Raw genomic sequence first — 22,082 nt, 5'->3', positions numbered from 1 at the left:
CTTTAGCCTTGGCCAAAATTCCTCACTCTCTCCTTCCCTCCTTTCTTCTCTTCTTCGCTACCTCATACACCTCCAAGGGTTAAGCTTCGCAAATGGCCTCCTCTCGATGAATGGCCAATCCTGAAAGAGTCCATGGCTTCGTGTATGATCCTCAAGGATGAGTAGATATTTTTCGGTCTCCCTGCTTCAACCTCAACTTGGAGATTGACGACACCGTCGACTGGATCCTGTTCATCTTGACATCTGCTATCGAAGAACACCAAACCTTCGGACAGTGGCGAGTTATCGGACATCCTCCAATTTCTTCCTCTCCTACTAACTTTTCATTGGATAATACTGTAGGCGTTCTCTCTCTTTTGGTGGCATCTCTAGGTTTGTTGAAATTATTCCCCTGTTGACCCCACTATCAAGAATGAAAGCAAGGGGAACTCGAGGTGAACATTCTATTTGTTAAATGGTGAATTTTGTTATTTTTCATCTGGTGTTACTACAATTTTTTTTGTTCTTATTTTAAAATTTTCTTGTTAATCTTTCTGTAACTGCATGCCAAAGCACAACTGTAATTAGGAAATCCTAGACTCTTATCTTGGTGAAACATCGAGTTTAAAATTATCAAATCTTAGCAACTTATTATTAATTCTTAAGCAATTCCATTTTCTATATGTGTTCCACATCAGCTGGCCTCCCCTCCATTCTACTAGCTGTCGGTTCCCCCCTCCTCCTTACTAGCCACTGGCCTAAAGCCCTCCATCCTCTAAATCGCCGGCCTCAAGACCCTCCACCTCCTCCCTACTACTAGCCGCAAGCCTAAAACCCTCCACCTCCTCCATACTACTAGCCTCAGGCCTAAAACCCTCCATCCTCCCAACCACCGGCAACAAGCACACCCCCCCTCCCCCCTCTTCACTGCCACTAGTCAAACCCTAATCCTAGCCACCGCCCAACTCTAACCTAATCCAAGCCTCCGGCTGCCCCTAAACCTCAACTGCCGGCCAGTCACCCCTCCTCTGCCTCCAAAATTCAAATTCCCAAATTGATTACTTTTCATATGTGATGAATCTTAAAATATGAAAGTTTTAATTTTAGATTTCAATTTCAATTCGAATTTGAAATTCTTTCCTAAACTAGGAGTAGTTACATTAGGAAAGCCCCTCCCATCAAAGTCGTTTAAATTTTAATTTAATTTCAAAGGATAATTACATTAAAGCCTCTTCCTTAATTTAGATTGGCTTTGATTGGCAATCCCTTAATCCCCTCCCATATCCCCTTCCCCTATTGCCCCCCCCTCTCTCTCTCTCTCTCCTCTAATTAATAAGCCCATTAAAGCTCCCCAAATAAGCCATCAATTCCCCAATTATCTCCACCCTTTTGGTTGAAATTAATTTCAGAAATTTTGAATTTGCTTCCCTCCCAATTCAAATTCAAAACCTATAATTAAACCCCCCTCCTTCCCCTCCAAATCCTACTCTTATTTCTCTTTTCTTTTTCCTGCCAAATTAATCCCGCTCAACCTAAAGTTGCTGTTCAGAAATTTCAGCAACATAATCCTGCTGTCCCGCCTTCATTGATCACCCAATTTGCTGTCCGGACGATTTCAGGTCGATGTCTAGAAATTGCAGCAACTTCCCTCGCCGTCCTATTACCCGAAAGGACTCCGTTTGTTGTCCAGAAGTTCCAACACATTGAAATCTGCTGCCCCTCATGTATGGCAGATCCTGAACAAGATCATGTCTTCGTATTCGACGACCAAGGGTTCATCGACATCGTTCGATCTTCGTTCTTCGACATCTACTTTGCAAAAGACCAATTCGTTGAAGACTACGTAGAGAGGATCCTCTTCTCCCTCGTCATCGCTATTGACCAACAACTCCCTCCCGTCCAGTGGCGACTTGCTTCCGAATCCTAACAAAGGTGAACTTTCCTCCAAGTCTTTTCTCTTCTAAGTTTTCCCTTCATTGTGTCGTCATAAAGGTTATGTAAGTTCTCTCCTTTTTCACCAATCATTAAAAGAGTTGAGTGAGTGATTTCTTTTCATAGTGACTAGTCTAAATGTTAACATCGAGATTCCTTGTACTGCAAAGCTTGATTTAAAGAGATTATTTTGTGCTCCTACGCTTATCGTGTGACTGATTGCCTAATCTATTCATCTCTTTATTGTTTTAATTTTTCTTTTAAAATTACTAGATGTGGATAATTGCGGTTACTCTGCAATAAACATGTAATTTCCTACTTCAAATCAACCCACGCATTTTAGTCCTACATCATAAAGTATTAAAAATAATCTTTTTCTAGATAGCTTTAAATTATAATTTAACTAATAATATGACACAATGGATAAAATAGATTCATGTAGCCGTCCCCAAATATAGTGGGATAAAGGTGGGGGTGTTGTTGTAGTGGAAGTCATCTTCTTTTATCAGCATGAAGATTATTTTTTTCTTACTTAAAAAGTATTTTCATTCCTTGTTCTAATTCGTCATCATAATTTAATATTGACTTGTTTAATGCTATTGCTTTTGATAAACAATTGAAATGTTGGAAATTCATTTTATAGAAATTAAATTTAATTGCTTGCCAATTTTCTATATTTCTAATTACTCATTGAACTTCACGAAATTAATTTGATTATTTCGTTATCATTAGGTTTCATTCTAATATTACTTGTTTACATTAATAATTAATGAACTATTGTATCATTTGTGATATGTAAATCTTTTGTTTATTTTGTTTGGAATCATACTCTGCATCATATTAATTATATTAGGAGACTTTACTGCGGATTCATCCTGCATCATCACTAAGACATCTCACATCATATTAATTATATTAAGAAACCATAATCTCCTGTCATCCTGCATCAATTAATGCACCTTTTTAAAGTAACAATGCCATTGCGTTGATTTAACTGTGTAATTTTTTTGTTAACGACAGGTGGTTTATGGTGATACAGATTCTATTATGATCTATAGTGGGTTTGATGACATTTCTAAAGCTAAGGCAATTGCTGCAAAAGTCATTCAAGAGGTGAGGATTGTTTTTTAATTCTTGGTACCCAATTTTCTATGGATAACCATGAGAGAAGCCGCCAAAAGTCAGCTGTTATGGTATTTTATACTTTAAATACTGCAATAATTTTGGTTTTTGATGATGGAACTTAACTAGCTATTCCTGCTCAGGTTAATAAGAAATATCGCTGTCTAGAGATTGACCTTGATGGCTTATACAAAAGAATGCTTCTTCTTAAGAAGAAGAAATATGCTGCCGTTAAAGTACAATTTAGGGACGGAATAGCCTATGAGGTTGAAGTAAATGCAAATCATTTTCTTTATCAAGTATGGATCTCTCAATATTGCAAATAATGACAAAGTGGCTTTTGTTTCATGTTTCAGGTTATTGAACGCAAGGGTCTTGATATGGTTCGACGTGATTGGAGTCTGTTATCAAAAGAAATAGGTGATTTCTGTCTCGGCCAGATATTGTCTGGAGGGTAGGAACTTTAAAAAAATCATAAAATTCCTCTCACATAATTTAGCATCTCCTTTGAAACATTTCTTACATTTTCTATGTGAGATTTATTGACTTGTTAGATGCCCATCTAAAGGTACATTTTGGCTTTTTTAGTATTAGCATACTAGAAAATTTTTACACCCTTTATGAAATGGTGTCTAAATTCTACAGGACGTGTGATGACGTTGTGGAGTCAATTCATGGTTATCTAATGAAGGTCAAATATGTCTGAGACTTTTATTCTATCCAACTGAGTCTTCTCTTTCTTGTTCTTATCTCTGAAAACTAGTCACAAGCTCTAATTTCATTGATCTTTTCCTGCCATCTTTACTTATTTGTAGCATTTTGTACATAGGTGCAAGAGGAAATGAGGAAGGGAGAGGTTGCACTTGAAAAGTTTGTTATTACAAAGAGCTTAACAAAACCGCCTGAAGATTATCCTGATGCTAGGAACCAGCCGCATGTGCAGGTGGGCATTTTTATTCTGGGGTTTATGTTTGATTTATCTTTTAATTATTTTTCTTTATTTTCCCTACTTTTATCTTATGTAGGTGGCTCTAAGATTGAAGAAAAATGGTTACCCTTGTTGCTCGGCTGGTGACACAATCCCCTATGTTATTTGCTACCAGCAGGTATTGGCATTCTTAATATGCGAAAGATTTATGCTGTAAGGGTTGAACCTGAATCAATGTATTGAGCCCTCATGTGCAGGTTAACTTTACATTCTTAGACAAGATTTCTGGGTTATATCTGTAAATGAGCCAGCCATGCTCATTTGAACAAAGTTGCTGCTTTCTTTCGGAGTTATTTATTGCTCAGTTTTTTAGCGTAGTGCTTTATTGAATTTATTACATGGATATTACTTTTTTCTAAGTATGAGCACCTTTTTTGTAAACATTCAACTTGATTGCATCCACTATAAACAAAAAAAAAAAAGTGCATAATTAATTAACATCTTAAATTGACTTTCAGGATTAAACCTCGGGTTTTCAGTCTTCTCTGGCTTTTACAGTAGGTTTTATTTCCAATAGGCGCTGGCACCTATTATAATTAAAAGGAAATAATCTTTCGAATATATGCATCGAGCAGGTGCCCAATAGATTTTGCTGAGTAAACCATCTTTTAATCCCATAGTTTGTCCTCCATTGTCTATTTAGATTGATTTCTTGATATTTGGTTTGCAGTAAATCTTGATTGTAACATGTAGCCTTTTTGTTAGAAACCATCGTCCTCTTTGGCTAAGGAGCTTGCTACAAGTTAAAATTTTGTGATCTTTGTGTTTGATTTGTGTAGGAGCAATAATACCCAGAATATTAATTTAAATCAAGTAACGGTTTCCACTAAAATCTGTAACTACTATTACTAAATTATGTGTAAATTCTTTAGTAAAGCTCTATATTTTAATTGAAAATCGCATTTTATTTGAGATATATTATATATGCTTCATGTGGGTTTCTGAAAGGATTCTGCTTAGCGGGGAACATAATGCGAAGGGTACGATCGCATTATCCTGTATGACAAAACGGTCGTAAGCTTTTACACTCTACCCAAGCAGGCCAATCTAAGAGCAGTTGAGATCATATATACGATTAATCATGGAGGATAGCGGCTTTCACCTACACACCTCGATGGGTAATAATATATGACCTAATTAAAGTTACGAGATTTCCCTCATTCGATATATAAGCTTGAATGAGATTTATTTGATGTGGGGATCAGTTTCCCACGGGCGTAAGCCCCCATGGTTAAGGCTCTCCTAATCTAAAAGGAGATAGGCTCAATTAGGCTAAGCAACATACACGGATCATGTCATCATTCAGCCAGTAAGAAGAAGAGGAAACGGAAGAAAAAGATATTGCTCTTCAAGCATGCACGAGAGAAAGATGGAGTTGGTGTCATTCATGTGACGCGGATGGGTGAGATTTATAGCCTCTGATAGATAGAGAGCTTACCTACCGATAAGGCATACAACAATATGCCAATACTGCCAGTCTTAGATCCTAAATCTACAAGGGGCATAATACTATACATATAGTCCTAACATCCATGAGCTAACTTATGCAAATTAGACTTATATCTTGCCTGAAAAAGAAAGCCAGCTAAGTTACCTATCGTATAAAATCGATGTTGTCTAGTCTTCATAAAAGATAGGTGGTTGGTTAAGTTTTTGGAATTCAAGTCCGACGTTTAGAGAGATTCCTAAATTGTTTTGTACTTATGAATAATATTATGCATCTAAGACTAATGCAATTAAATTTTAATTTTAATTGATTTCTAATGTGATGCATGCTAATCAAAGTATTCAAATTGTGAATGCTTGAAATTTTAAAAAGGCTTATAAAAAATATTTTTTTAGAAGACTAGACTTCCCTAAGTTCAGCACTTCATCCTTATAAGTCGGATTATGTAAACTCTAACCGCAGGCAGGGAAGTGTTTAAACAAGGAATGAGAAAAGTACAATAATATGCATGCGACCCTGGACGACCTCGGGCTTATTCCTTAGGTCGTTATTTTTCTATATTATTTAATTTTAAAAATTTTAATTTATAATTGCGAGTAAAAAAATTTATTTCTAAGAGCCTAGCGAAATTCAGGCACATGCACATGCAAGAAAGAAACTTACAAAAAAACATGTTATTTCTACTGTGCAAATAAAGTAAACACATCATCAAAATAAAATACCAACCAGAGCATTAACTTTTGAAAGTTCTTGGCAAATGTCATATAATATATAACTCAGGGTCTAGAAAAGTAATGGTGGCCAAGCTCCACTGACAATAACCTGGATTCTAATCCTATGGAACGACGAAAATCTTAAAAACAAGATATTTTATCTTGATCTTCATATTCTGGCTCCTCTATTGGTCTACTTTTTTCAACTTCCTCATAGTATGTCCTCCAAAAGGATATCTAAATGAAAAGAAATTCTCTGTCAGGGATTTTCTTTTCTTTTTGGATCCCTTATAACAGCTCTATACTTTGAATAAAATTACATCAGAAATATAAAAGAAAAATCTACTCTCTTGCAATGTTAGCCTAAGCAGTTATAATTAAATATCCCAAGTAGTTATATATGAAAATAAAAATGCTCAAACCAACCACACTTGGCCATGCTCTTATTTATTTGGGGGCTAAGCAACTGAAACACTTGTAGCAATTATTTATTATTTATTTTTAGCCTCCTTTTAGTCCTATATAAGCATGGTCACCTGCAGAAAATATCGTAAATATCATTATCGCTCATAACCTATGGGTAATCTATCACACATCACAGTACATAAAGTAGATAATAATGTCACATGAATAATCACAAAAAGTTAACACAAACTATAAGTCAACCAACACACGTTTTACATACAAATCGCCACGTCATAGAAATAAAAAGAAAAAAAATACTGGTCTAACCTAATGTTAGAAGTCGTGTCCTAACAAATAGTTCTATATGTAGGCTATGCGGTTTTGGTGTATCCTTTGTTGGATATCTTATTTATTAAAAGCTAAAGGAAAATTTTAAATCAAGTTTAAGTATTAATGTTTTAAGATTGATTTTAAGAGTTTATTTTTAGTATTTAGTTGATTACTACCTTTGTTGCTTACTGAGGTCGTGAGATTTATTTCTCCCTCCTTGGGGCTAACTTAATTGCCTCGTAGGCTTGGGTTATCCAGTAGTAACCAATTTTTTTAAGTTAATTTATTTTGCTGAAATTAAAGAAAGGTGAATTAAATAATTTATTATCAATTTGGGAGATTAATGTAATTAAGTTTGCTATTAACTGGTTTGTGGCATTTGCAGCCAGGCTCGAGGACCAGGCCTCCTTTGGACATTTAGTCCCGCAGTCTGAAGTAGTCCATCCTAAAAATTAAGTTGATATAGTTATATTAAGAATTTTTATTTAGTTAAATCATTAACAATTAATTAATTATCGAGTTCGTTAAGTATGTGTTGATATGTCCTTGAACAATCAAGATCAAGATGTTCGGCGTTGACACAGTTTTCAATGTTAGCTTTAGCTTACTAAATGTAAATACATTTTCTGTGCATAGGTTTTGATGCAGAACCATCAAAGGATGATCTCATTGAAAAACTTTTACCACTTCCTTGTCAGATCTTGTCAGATTAGTTATTAGGTTTGTCGTAATTTTTTTTAATGTTTGATGCTAAATTTTATGCTTTTGATTATTTTAGTTATATTTGTTATGCTGGTCATACTTCTCGTTATTGGAATAGTTCTAATATGATTAAATTGGATTATATTTTATTCAATTTGAGACAAGGTATATTTCATCGGATTGTATTAGTCATTATTTGAAACTAATGCTAGTTCTTGTCTTTAAACTGAGAAGAGACAAAACTTGAGTTAATTCAGCCCATTTCGATCAATTTATGCTGGGGTATTTAGGACTGACACATAGCAAACCAAGTTATTTTGAATTAAATCAAGACTGAACCTGATTAAACTGTTGACCCATACGCTAAAGATGAGTGAAAATAGCAAAAATTGATGACTTAAGTGATGGTCGGCAGGCGCGACATGTATCTTAAGTGGTCAAGCGACCTCTGATCGTCAAACGGACTGTGCCGTTGCGATCAGAGCGTTGAATTTAACTAAGAGGGAGCCCCTCATAATCAAATCGGATGGAGACGGACAAAATCGGCGAACGACACCTAAAATCGATGCGCAATTGTAATTTCACTCAACGAAAATCGCGTATGAAAATAAGCGTGAATCCTGACACAGCGTCACATAAAATGAGATGTATTGACTATTTTAATGACTATTTCTCTCATTTTATCATTTTAATAATAATAACTTTATTATTATTTATAAGTGAATTAAAATAAAAAAGGGTACGGTACTTGTTCGGCTTCGATGCTGATGTCATCCAGGATTGGATGCATGTTATTATTTCCCCTATGTTAAATAATGCATGATTGAATGTGTATGATGATTCGGAGTACCAAATGGTAAAGGGCTATTCGGAGAAAATGATAAAGGGTTTTTCGGAGCAAATGATAAAGGGTTTCTCGGAACAAATGTTAAAGGGCTCTCTGTTGCAAATGGTAAAAGACTCTTCGGAGTAAATAAATGAAATGATGGAACACATTTAAATGTGTATCTGATCAGTACAAAAATGTTGGTACTTCTGGGACGAATGTATAAATCTTTGAATAAGTATTTTATACTTCTATGCATATAAGAAAATAAAGGAAAAGTAAAAAAAATGAAAAATGAGAAAGTTATGGTTATATGTAAATATTAAAGAAAAATGAGCATTCCAAATGTTATATGGAATATTGCATACTTAACACCAATTCTTGATATTTATGGTACTTTTTCCTAAAGTGATTTAAGTATTGTCATATGAAAATTTCATGCATAATGTCTTCTTTTTTTTTGCTTTATGAGTTTAATAGAAACATTTATTACCTGCTGAGCGTTAGCTCATCCCTGGTTGTGGGAATACTTTTTGGGAGAACCTGTTACGTACCATTGTAGAGTAGTGCGAGGAGATAAGTTCTTATGGTTATTATATATCTTGTGATGGACTAAGTTATGATTTATATATTATGGGTTACTTAAAAAAATAAAAAATAAAAAAATATAAAAAATATATTATGGTTTACTTGTAGTAGTTTTATGTTTTTGAGTTAGTACTTTTGATATATTAAGATTATGGGGTTGATACTTTTGATGTATTAGAACCTATATGCTAAATGAAAGTTTTGAAACATTCTTCATATGATCGTCTATTCCCGTCTTGTTAAGTTGGACTAATCGGGCCGGGTCATAACACACCGTACATTTGTTTTGTACGTTCATATTAGGCCTTCAAGGTGTATTAAAAGAAAGCTTCATTAATAAATGCATGAAGACGACGAAGGACCCGTCCCTTTATCGACAAATGGATAGAGTCGACAAGGTTCGATTAATAGAACAAGATTATCCAAAATCTCCAATGAGGGTTGTGTTGACATGAAATCTCAATCGGAGGGGACCCCAAACATTTAAAATGTCTCCAAATTCTCATAAAATACTTTCAATAAACTTCAACGTATTCATCCTCCTCCATGAATGATATTGATGTTTAAAATTGAAATAAAACACCTAAATATTTAAAGCAAAATAACCATCCATCCTCCACTACAGTTTGCCGAGATAATTAATATGAAAATACTTCAGCTCACAAAGAGAGAATTTCTGGTCGAGAATATCACTAGTATTCATTTTCAAAGAGACTTTTATTAGTAAGGACGTGACACGTGTCTTCTAATCATTGATTATAACCAGGACCCTATGATTAGGTTGTTATGTCGTCAAATGTGATGCATGCAAAAATTAGGAAAAGCCTAATTTTTGTAAGCAAAAGAAAAGAACTCTTCCTAGAAAATAGAAATTACACAAAATACTAAAAAAAACACCTTTTATAATATAAAAGGACGCTTACAAACGACACATTAAACACTTTAAAACATAACAATGACGCTTACAAACTTATAACCAGGAAACACCTAAAAGTGCCTTTCATTTATCAAGAATAAAGATACCGGTGGGGTGGACACTTGCGAAGAGAAGAACGAGATAAGAACTCCGAGACGAAGGGAGGATAAGCTCGCAAGTTTTCCTAGAGGGAGAGGAAGGGATGGAACAAGCTCACAAGCTTTTCCAACAAAACCTGTAGGTTTTCTATTCCAAAAATCACTCACATATCATCCTCCAAAAAACTCTCTAAACATCACATATATATAGGATAAAAGGGGCAGCCAAACAACCATTATAATCATTAATTAAACCCATTAAAATGGGGCATACAGAAGGCCAAAAGACTGATAGGAATAGCACCCCTAAAAGCCACCAAGGAGGGCCAGCTGGCTGTACAAAAACAACAGTCAAACAACAAAAAATAGGGCATAATTAATTCCAAAACAGCACCCAAAAAGGCCACACAGGAAATCAGGTAAAAGCAGCCAAGGGAGGAACTGAAGGGAGCATATGGGGAACTGGAACAACAGCTTAGGGGACCAGAATAGACAGCATAAGGGGGCTGGAACCAGCCATGGAAGAAGAACCAGGAGGGAAAATCGAAGAGGCCAAGGGAAGGAAACCAAGGGGACATAGGGAAAGGAAACAATTACTCCTCCAAATAATGAGCTAAAACATTAGCTCAAGTAATAATGAGCTAGAACCAAATAGCTCTAAAAAATGTAGCTCAAAACCAAAGCAACCAAGGCCCAACCCGAGAGCAACAGCAGCCCAAAAGACCAAAAGAATTCAAGCATATAGCACATCTAAAGCTTGCCAAGCCCAAGCTCAACCCAAGATGTTTTGACCCCCCCTGCCTACATCAATTCTCCTCTAGATGAAGAAGCTTATCTCCCGATGAGGTTGTTTTAAAATTTTTTCGATGAGATAAATACTCCGAATCCAATTCTTCAATCTTTGCCGTGTACTTTTTTTCGATCAAATCCTTTTCTTGATTAAGTTCAGTGAGGAGTACCTGAGTTCTTTTTTTGAATTTCTCATCTCACAAGTACATCGATCTTTGTATCTTGTAAAGTTCATTTTGAATCGGGACTGTTGAATCTCCATCTGGCGAGAGACTGATGTTTGTTGGAATGCCACAACTTCATGAGTACTGGGCAATGGATTTTTATTTCCAACATTTGCAGGATCGTATTCAGCAATGGATTTTGATTTCCAACATTTGCAGGATCATATTCATCTTGAAATTTTGTCGGCTCTTAACTTGAGATTCCCATAGGATGATTGTTTGGATTGCTCATTATTGTAAAAATATTTTTTTCTAAATACTCATAAAAGGACTTGCACACAACCTAATGACTCACCAAGACTCACTCGACAACCATGCTCTAGTACCAAATTGATGCATGCAAAAATTAGGAGAAAACCTAATTTTTGCAAGCAAAAGAAAAGAACTCTTCCTAGTCCGGGCAATTTTGTTTCAAAGCTAATGGTTGATAAGCTTAAATTGAAATCCAAACCACTTGCCAAATAAAATCTCTTGGTTTAAGGAAGGGGATGAGGTTCCTATAACAAAACAATGCTTTGATACTAAATTGATGCAAGCAAAAATTACAACAAGACTCCTAATTTTTGCAAGCAAAAACATACAAAATTTTCAACTCAACTTATTTTGACCACCCCCTGTTTACCTACATCAATTCTCCTCTGCTTGAAAATGCTCATCTCCTGATGAGTTGTCTTCAAAATTTTGGAGATCTGACATTTCAGATTCTTGAACTAGAATGTCATACTTTCGTTTGATGGCTTCCTTTTCTCGTTCAATTTTTGCTAGAAGTGAACGCTTCTTAGACTCACATCTCTCGTAACATAATTGCAGTTGTTCTTGAATCATGAGTAGTTCGATCTGTATTGGGTCTGAAGAATTTTTTTGTTGTGAGATCCATTGGCTTTTAGGAATAGATTCTTCAAGCTCATTTGGCTTACTTTATTGATTGCTTTCCACTTGATGTTTATCCATCTTGGCAACTTTATGACTCACTAAGACTCACTCAAACCTAGGATTTGCTAACCTGCTCTGATACTATTATTTTATTATTATTTTAATTGATGCAAGAAAAAATTTGGAAAAGCCCCAAATTTTTGCAAGCAAGAGAGACTCTTCCTAGGATAATAAGAAAATTACATAAAGTTCTCAAAATTATACAAAATATGACTTTTAAGACAAAATATAACAAAAATGAAATACAACTTCACTTTTATAATATAAAATGACACTTACAACTTTTGACACTTACAAACACAAACACAAACAATACATAAAGGAGCTCTTCTTTGCTTGAAAGATATAGGTGGGGTGGACACTTCCGGGGAGAAGAAGGAGATAAGAAGTCCGAGACAAAGGGAGGACAAGCTCACAAGCTTTCCTAGAGGAGAAGAGAAGCACAGAACAAGCTTGCAAGCTTTTCCATAGAAAGAAGAAAAACCCTCGGGTTTTGGTTCCAAAAATTTCATCATTACATTTTTTTTTCACATTCTAAACATCAAATATATATAGGAGATAAGAGGTAGCCAAACAGCTATAATTATCTTCATTTAAACCCATTAAATCATGCCACTTTTCAGTCCAGAACAACACCCAAAAGGCCACACATTAAACTGGGGAAAACAGCCACAGTACAAGCAACCAGGGAGGAAATCGAAGGGATTGCACAGGAACCGGGACAGCAGCCAGGCAGGGAACCAATGGGGCACAAAGGGGATCGGAACCAGCAGCCATGGGAGGATCCGAAGGGGCACAAAGGGGATCAGAACCAGCTCCCAGCAAGGGAGAAAGAGCAGCCATGGGAAACAGCACAGGAAGAAACCGAGGAGACACAAAGAAGGGGAAAAGTCAAGGAACTAACTCCACTTAATGAGCTAATCAAGAAGAATACCTTTTCAAATTAATGAGCTAAACTTTTAGCTCAAGCAATAATGAGCTAGAACCAATAGCTCCCAAAAATTCGGCTCAAAACCAAAGCAGTCAAAGCCCAACCCGAGAAGCAACAACAGCCCAAAGGACCAAAGAACCCAAGAAGTTGTGACCTCCCTTTGCCTACATCAATTCTCCACCGGTTGAAAATACTCATCTCCCGATGAGGTTGCTCGCAATGAAAATTGATTTTTGTCTTCGGAATATTTCTTTTCCTTAGCGACAATCATCTAATGGACGGAAGAAATTTGCTCTTCGATGATGGCAACAAGTTGAAAAATTATTCTATCCACATATTCCTCCACATCTTGATCTATCTCTGGAACAAAGTCGAAGAAAGGTGATTTAAGAATATCGACTTTACCTTGAGCATTGTAAATCCCGTTGTCGACTTCATGATCGGCCATTTAATGGATACAACCAAGACTCAACAAAACTTTTAATTAAAACTAACATACTCATAAACAAAACTCACATGACACTCACATACATGACAACATGACACCAAAACCTAGGATATACTAACTTGCTCTGATACCAAATTGATGCAAGCACAAATTTGGAAAAGCCCCTAATTTTTGCAAGCAAGAGAGACTCTTCCTAGGATAATAAGAAAATTACATAAAGTTCTCAAAATTAGACAAAATATGACATTTAAGACAAAATACAACAAAAATGAAATACAACTTCACTTTTATAATATAAAACGACACTTATAACTTTTGACACTAACAAACGCAAACACAAACAACACCTAAAGGAGGTCTTCTTTGCTTGAGACGAAAGATATAGGTGGGGTGGACACTTGCGGGGAGAAGGAGATAAGAAGTCCGAGACGAAGGGAGGACAAGCTCGCAAGCTTTCCTAGAGGAGAAGATAAGCACGGAACAAGCTCGCATGCTTTTCCAAAGAAAGAAGAAAAACCCTCGGGTTTTTGACTCCAAAAATTCCATCATAACATTCTCTTTCACATTCTAAACATCAAATATATATATGAGATAAGAGGTAGCCAAACAGCCATAATTATCTTCATTTAAACCCATTAAATTAGGCCAGTTTTCAGTCCAGAACAGCACCCAAAAGGCCATAGAAAACTGGGAAAAATCAGCCACGGGACTAGCAACCAAGGAGGAAACCGAAGGGACTGCACAGGAACCGGGCCAGCAGCCAGGCAGGGAACCGAAGGGGCACAAAGGGGACCGGAACCAGCAGCCAGGGGAGGATCCGAAGGGGTACAAAGGGGACTAGAACCAGCACCCAGCAAGGGAGAAAGAGCAACCACGGGAAACAACACAGGAAGAAACCGAGGAGACACAAAGAAGGGGAAAAGTCAAGGAACTAACTCCACTTAATGAGCTAATCAAGAAGAATATCTTTTCAAATTAATGAGCTAAACTTTTAGCTCAAGCAGTAATGAGCTAGAACCAAGTAGGTCCCAAAAATTCAGCTCAAAACCAAAGCAGCCAAAGCCCAACCCGAGAAGCAACAATAGCCCAAAGGACCAAAGAACCCAAGAAGTTTTGACCCCCCCCTTGGCCTACATCAAAATGTCACAATTAAATTGCGGTCATAGTCAGAGCCCGCATATTCTCAAGCGACGCTAAATCATCGCGTAATGAGTCAATTGAAGTAGGATTAAACCAAATTAGTTCAGGTTGAATCATGATAAAATTGGCTAATATTTTATTTGTTATTGGCTTTAGATTAGTTTAATTGAGATGAAAATATGTGGTTTATTAAACCAAATTTATTTGCAATCTTAAAAAAGAATTATATTGGTTTGAGCCTTCGTATTATGATCATATCTGACCTCCTTATTTGGGTTGTTTTGGGTGGTCATTAGATTCTTACTTTGGTGTCAAGTTTGGATATTGATCCACTGTGAATGTCAGACACAAAATGATCTAATTGACTTGGCTTGTCATAACGAAGTAAATAACAAGTGTCATGTCCATGCAAGCTAAATTTTAAAATAATATGGGACTATTCAATTTAAACAAAAACTTCATTTACTTGTGATCTAACGTGAACAAGAAGGAGGTGAATGTGTATTGAAAGAGTGGTTCAAAGGGGAGAGGAGATTTAGTTATAATCCACCAAGAAAACAAGAAAAATAATAAGAAATCAATATTTTAATCAATAATAAACATTTCTTAACACGAGATTATAACCTTTTATATAAACTTAGTGCTTACACGATTGATCAAATAATATTTTATGTATTAAATAAGCGAATCATGCATCCTTATTACATATAATTTCTTTCGATACTTTTCAGATTTATTAACTATAAAGGAAGTGAACCATGTTTTTATTATATATAGATGAAATATTTAAAACATCTAAAACATGTTAAACTAAATATACTCATGCCTAATTATTAATTTGGAAAAGAATCCTTTAGCCATATTTCTTGCATCATTCATTTGGGCTTAAAAGAAACCTTTATCTGTAGAGTTTGAAGGTACCATGGTGGTGATGGAAGTGAAATTAGCTCATGCATAGATATGTAATTAACAACAGAGGATACAAGGAGCAGATGGTAGATATTCAGAAGTTTTCGTGGCAGCAATATAAAATATTGGTCCTGACAATGAATGTTATTAACTTAAATCATGTTATAATTAATGGATGGTAGTAGTGGTTGTACAAACTCAATGGTAGGATGAGTTGAGAGAAGAATGGTAGAATTAAGACGAGCATATGTGACTAATAACAACTTTTCAGTTGAAATAAAGGATACAGTCTTGAGAGTTGAGATAGGTCTGTGGTGGAAGTGGAAGCACAAATTGAGTATAAAAATATGAAGGCAACATTGACAAACTTTGACATTGTCTTGATTATTGGAGTAATGTTAGGTTGCTCTACTAAATTTTTTTGCATTTATTTCTTTATGATTTTCGATTGTAAATGAGCAAGTGCCTCTTTCATGATTTTAGAATTTCGGTAATGTCTTTTTTAGATATTTGTTCTCGCCATAATGTTGCCAATTGAGATTGAGTTTCATGCATGCTTGTTGAAACTATTGATGATAATATTGAACATGTTTAACTATAACTATGTTTAAGACTGACAGAAAGTGACTCAGCATGATACTTATTGGCATCAGAATTAACATTTATGAATCATCCTTTTGATACTGATGATGATAAGCTTTTTCATATTGTTTGGTATTCTCATAAAAAATGTAATTAGCCATAAATTCAAAACATACAGAAAGAAATTGGTTGATAATTTGATTTCTCTGTAAAGGAAGAAGCCATAGCATCAAAACTTTAGAGGGCGTGCATATATATATATATATATATATATATATATATACTTTTTTTATTTTAAAAAACATGAACTCTCAACCACCTACTTGCCAATGATGGTAGTTGATTGCCACTGTTGCCCGCTTTTCACCACCCTCACTTCATTAATTGACTTACACAATATTCAATGAAAACAATATGACATATATTTAAGATACTAAACATATTTTAATTTCTTTTCAAAAATAAAAGCACAAATAAAAAGTAAAAATGTAAACTGATCTCAAACAGCCCCTTAACTTCATCAAGCCTTTATCCTACTATTTGGTGTCAGCTACATGAATCGATTTTTTTCATTATGTCATGTTCAGAGTTAAATGCTCATTTAAATCTAATAAAAAGATCATTTCTAATATTTTCTAACTAATTTTTTTTGGTAGGTCTACCTCTACCTTTCTTAATATAGACCAAATCAAATGCATCTACTCTCCTAACAGGGTCATGGGAAGGCCACTGTTTTATGTGACCAAATCATCTAAGGCGACTCTCTAATCTTATTTGCCATTGGAGCTATTCCAACCATTTCACGTATATACCATTTTACAGTCTTTCTCCAAGAGTGAAGCCACTTGTCTAGCAAAGCATTCTCATCTTTGCAACACTTAGCTTAAGTTTTTTTTTTCTCTTTTAATGGTCATAATTTTGTGCCCTATGGTGCACCGATACACCTATTTATGAAGGCGTGTTGTATCCGATACATCGATACACGGATACGCCTTTGATACGACACTGATACATGTTAGATACGGCAAAGCTGTGTCTAATTAAAATAATATTTAATTGCAAAAGAATACGCGTATTCGATACGTTCGTCTGTTGAAAAACCAAAAAAATCTAAGAAAATGATGCATCATATTTACTTCCGCGGTTGCGAGCGAGGTTCTCTCATTTCCGAGATGAATTTTGATATCATAAGCTACAAGGCTACAAATGATGTTGCTTTTATCGGTGCAACATAGTCTATGCCATGAAGTAGTGCTAGTCTCTCCACTTTTTATAGAATTTACCCTTAAGTTTGAAACGTACTATTCTGTATCACAATAGGCCTGATGCATTCCTCCACTTCAACCATCAAACTAGAATTCTACTTATAATATCTCCCATTTTGCCATCACTAATTTGAATAATAAGCTTAAGATATCTAAAATGTGTACTCTTTTTAGTGACTTGATCGTCCAAAAGTTACAATCCCCCGCTAGATTTGATGCTTCTAAAATTAAACTCCATGTATTTAATTTAAGATCTACTTAAATGAAAATCTTTAGATTCTATGTTTGACCTCCATATTTTAAGTTTTCCTTCAACTCCCTCTCTAATCTTATCAACAAGAAGAATATCATCATTAAAAAAACATACACTAGGTTACATTCTCTTACAAATATCTAGCAAGAACATTCATAATTAAAGCAACACTATATGGGCTTAAAGCTAATCCTTGATGTAATCCAACTTAAATAGAAAAATAGTTGGTCAAATGACCTTGTGTTTGAACACAAATAACAACTCCTGCATACATATCCTTAATGACTGTAATATAAACATTAATAATTTTTTTCTTTTCTACAACTCTCAAAAGCACTACTCTTGGAATTTTATCATATGCGTTCTCTAAATAAACAAATATCATATGTTGATCCTCGTTATTCTCTCTATACTTCTCCATCATATCTCTCACTAGATCTATAGCTTCCATAGAGATGTATTCGGCATGAATCCAAATTGATTTTGAGAAATATTAGTATCATGTCGTAACCTGTGCTCAATAACTCTCTCTCATAATTTAAAGTATAACATATTAATATAATTCCTCTATAAATCACATACTCTTGTGCATCACCTTTATTCTTAAAAATAAGGATCTACATACTTCTCCACTCATATGACATTTTTTTAGTCATTAAAATAATATTGAAATATTTCGTAAGCTAAGAAGTTCTTTAATCTCCTATGCATTTTCTTACCTTTATTGAAATATCATCATGTTCAACAACTTTCTTAGACTTTATTTTTTTAAGCCTCTCTAATTTTGCTTTTATTAATACGACGATAAACAAAATTTTATATTTTTCTTTAGGGTGTTAAGATTATTAAAGTTAATCGTATTCTTATAATTTTTATTGAATAGTTTATCAAAATATCTCATCTACATTTGTTGAATAAATCACATACTCTTTACTATTAAGGACTTTTCCTTTTAGTATTTCATGCATGTCATTTGCAATATTCATAATAACACTAGTTATTTTTTCCCACATAACATTAGTTTCCTCATGCATAGTCAAAATATTCTTAGAAATATTTTTTGTTTGTGTTTTTTAAATGTTCCGATTTAATTTTAGGATAATATTTTATTTCATTTTTTTATTCTATCCCTTCATTTTAAAGTCTTAAACTAATCAGCAATATTGGATACATAAACTTTCATTAGGAATAACTTTATAATTTTTGCGATATAAATGATCTATTTTACTTATAAGAAAATAATCACTGTTTTAATATATCCATTTTAATAAGTTTGATTATATGCTAATCTCTTTTATTAAATAAGATATTAGCAATAATATATTGTCATGTACTGAGTTGATGAAAACCAGTGGTCGGTTTCTTTTTAGTTCTCCTAATACTAAATGAGAATGATAATGTGATCTTTTGATGATTAGTTTGATTTAGTTAATAACTAATTTATTATTATTATTATTAGGATGGTTCTTCTGGTGCCTCCGGTGGAATAGCACAAAGGGCCAGGCATCCTGAGGAGCTGACAAGAGACAATGGTGAATGGATTATTGACATTGACTATTACTTGTCGCAACAGGTTTCTAATTGCATTAGAGTATTCCAGAATGACCATACGTTTCCTTTTAAGTTAAATACTTTTCAGTTGAAAGAGTGTATAACTTTCTGCAGATTCATCCAGTAGTTTCACGCTTATGCGCTTGTATTCAAGGCACTAGTCCAGCAAGGCTAGCTGATTGCCTTGGGCTTGATTCGTCAAAGGTAATGCACAGTTTTTGCTGTTTTTAGCATCTCAATTTCTTGTTAATTGACATGATCCTTAAACCTTCTTTAGTTCCAATACAAGTCATCTGATGCTGGTACTAAGGATTCGTCAAACATAGTTGTGTCTGTAATAGATGATGATGAGAGGTGAATATTTCAATTAATTTGATATTTGACTGCTCTTGATGAGTATATTGTTTTTGAATAAATAAGTAACTCCTTGCAGGTATCATGGCTGCGAGCCACTCCGGTTAACATGCCCAAGCTGCTCTAGCTCGTTTGACTGCCCTCCTGTATCCAGCTTCTTTTCTTCCAGGGGAAATGAAAGTACATCTGAATCGCAGGCAGGAAACAAATCAGATGCAAACTTTTGGCACAGAATGCAATGCTCAAGATGCCCAGATCATGTTGAGGGTTGCAAAATAACACCAGCAATGATAGCTAATCAGGTGAATACCTTTTTTTATCACAGTTTCACATCATGTTTGTTGTTAGCTACTAATGGGGGCGCTCTGGTTCAGGTGAAGAGGCAGGCGGAGAGTTTCATCTCCTTGTACTATAAAGGACTGATGACGGTAAGAGCTAAATCATCATAACTCCAACTTCTGACCTTCATAACTATGACGATCTTCTGTTTTATGTGTTTCTTTGGAAATTCATTCACTTATAGTGGGTTCTATGTTTTTATTAGTGTGATGATGAGATGTGTAAATACACCACACGTGGCTTGAACCTTAGCGTCATAGGCGAATCTGAAAGAGGCACTGTCTGCCCAAACTACCCTCGCTGCAATGGTCGCCTTGTGAGACAAGTAATATTTTTCTTCCTATTCTTAGTAGCATTCCTTATATAATCTGGTACTCTGAGCCATTTCAGTTCTTATTATTTTGTGCTCAACCTGAAGAACTGCTTGCAACAATTTTTGCAGTACAATGAGGCAGACTTGTATCGGCAACTTTCTTACTTCTCTTTTGTGCTAGATGCTACAAGGTGCATTGAGAAGGTAACTCCTTGAAAGCAGATTCATGGCGTTTTCCTTGCTGTTATAGTATGAACTCTGTATTAACTCATTGATATTGTCTGCAGCTCGATCAAAAATCAATAGCAGCGTTTGAAATGGATTTCCCAATCATCCGTTCTGCCGTTACTCTTGCAGTACCAGTGATACAGAAGATCAGAGATCGATGTGCGTATGGTTGGGTGCAGCTAAAGGATTTAACCGTGTTGGTGTGATTGGGCATTTGGGTTCATAATGGCTAGTTTAATTAATTAATCTATCACCATTGCGGTTGTTGAGTTATTAACATATAAACAAAAATGTATATATTATTGTTTATCCGTAACATTGGTACCCAATAACAATCAGCCGTCAGGAAGCGAAGCCGTGACAATTTTCTCTATATGGCGTTTGTATCAATGTCTCAATGAATTGAGTTAAATATTGTTAATTAAGCAGTTGAAATAACTGTTCTGCTGTTGTCTATCCGTTAAGAATTGTCAGTGCAAATTGTCCATCTTCCATGCTGTTGCATTCCGATCAAACAAAATGTTGCATCAAGAAAATATCCATGATTTCATCAAAATTTCTCTGGATTATAAGAATCTTCGTTTTTTTTTAAATTAAAATTTCGAGGCGGTGATTTGTTGACCAAAAAGAATCTCTGTTGGATCCAAGTTGGTTTGCAGGTGATACCCGACCTTGTTGAACAAATGTGTCTGTCATTGGTGGCCTATGTTGTAACTAATTAATTAGGAATGTAAGGTGAGTGTGCTCGAGTTATGGGGATGGTAAGTTCCATGGTTGGATGACTTTGATGGTTGAGTTGGAATCCTCTTGAATAGATATTTTCTTATAGTTGAGGTGATGAGGATGGTTGGTAATGCTCTATCATAGGTAGTGACGAGTAGCCTTGGTGTTTTGGTGCCGACTATTTGTTGAATAATTGGAAGATAATATGCGAGTATGCATTTAGTTCTCTTATTCACTTGACTCTTGGAGGGCGAGTGATAAAAAAATAAGGGAATTATTTAATTAGTTTGCCAAACAATTATGAAAATATGTAGGGCTATTGTCTTATTTTTACTATAGCATTGATTATTACATAGATTTTCTATGATGGTCATGATGTGACAGCATCGGCTTTAATAAGGAGTACTTCACTATGAATTTGCACCTCTTTCAACATTTTTAAAAAATTGTAGTGACTTGCAAGTATGATAAAAATGATTGATCATGCCTAGTTAGTTTTGTCTAACATGAAATTGATGAAGGTAACATTTTGCCTTAGAAAGGGTGACAGCTGACAAGAGGGTGAATGCTTCTTGGGGTGTAAGGAGGCGAATGACATGGCCTAAATCATGTAAGGTCTAGTGAGCCTACTTCTCCTGGATTGAAATTTGAATCAGGGTAACATAATTCTCTCGACTAAAGCAACGAGTTCTAAGGTCTCAATCAAGGGCGGTGATACACAGGGGCGGAGTCAAGATTTTTCTCAAGTGGGGGCACAAATCATTGAAGTAAAAAAACCCTCAACATTTTTCATTCGGGCTTGGGACCGGCATGGGCGGTTTTATTTTTTTTATTTAATCATTTGATTCATTAGAAAAAAGATAAAACATATGATAAACAAAAAAAACTTACAATTGAGAACAATAATTCTTGAGATTCTTCTTAACTATCATCTATAATTTCTCCCGTCGAGTCTTCATGTTTTGAAATCGTTGCAGAATCAAGTTGTTGTCAATACTATTAAATATACCCTTTTCAATTTAAGTAAGTAAACAGTCATTCATTCAAGAGTCCC

General features: G+C 35.0%; 1 protein-coding gene across 2 annotated transcripts in view; it reads left to right on the top strand.

Moving 5' to 3' along the window:
- Positions 1 to 20,797, top strand: part of LOC110098665 (DNA polymerase alpha catalytic subunit) — a 51,781-nt gene extending 30,984 nt beyond the window's left edge. The window contains exons 18-31 of one of the 2 annotated variants that reach the window (XM_028693714.1): positions 2,932 to 3,024; positions 3,177 to 3,305; positions 3,390 to 3,487; positions 3,679 to 3,724; positions 3,863 to 3,976; positions 4,059 to 4,139; positions 18,980 to 19,093; positions 19,186 to 19,275; positions 19,349 to 19,425; positions 19,505 to 19,727; positions 19,800 to 19,853; positions 19,970 to 20,089; positions 20,207 to 20,281; positions 20,365 to 20,797. In XM_028693714.1, coding sequence (XP_028549547.1) covers positions 2,932 to 3,024; positions 3,177 to 3,305; positions 3,390 to 3,487; positions 3,679 to 3,724; positions 3,863 to 3,976; positions 4,059 to 4,139; positions 18,980 to 19,093; positions 19,186 to 19,275; positions 19,349 to 19,425; positions 19,505 to 19,727; positions 19,800 to 19,853; positions 19,970 to 20,089; positions 20,207 to 20,281; positions 20,365 to 20,511 — 1,461 coding nt within the window. In that variant the 3' untranslated portion in view covers positions 20,512 to 20,797. The remainder of the gene's footprint in view (positions 1 to 2,931; positions 3,025 to 3,176; positions 3,306 to 3,389; positions 3,488 to 3,678; positions 3,725 to 3,862; positions 3,977 to 4,058; positions 4,140 to 18,979; positions 19,094 to 19,185; positions 19,276 to 19,348; positions 19,426 to 19,504; positions 19,728 to 19,799; positions 19,854 to 19,969; positions 20,090 to 20,206; positions 20,282 to 20,364) is intronic. The other variant, XM_020825562.2, reaches the window with a different exon arrangement.
- Positions 20,798 to 22,082: the final 1,285 nt, after the last annotated feature.

Source organism: Dendrobium catenatum, unplaced genomic scaffold, assembly GCF_001605985.2.
Source record: "Dendrobium catenatum unplaced genomic scaffold, ASM160598v2 fragScaff_scaffold_338, whole genome shotgun sequence".
NCBI classification, from domain to species: Eukaryota; Viridiplantae; Streptophyta; class Magnoliopsida; order Asparagales; family Orchidaceae; genus Dendrobium; species Dendrobium catenatum.
This window is presented reverse-complemented; position numbering and strand designations above follow the sequence as displayed.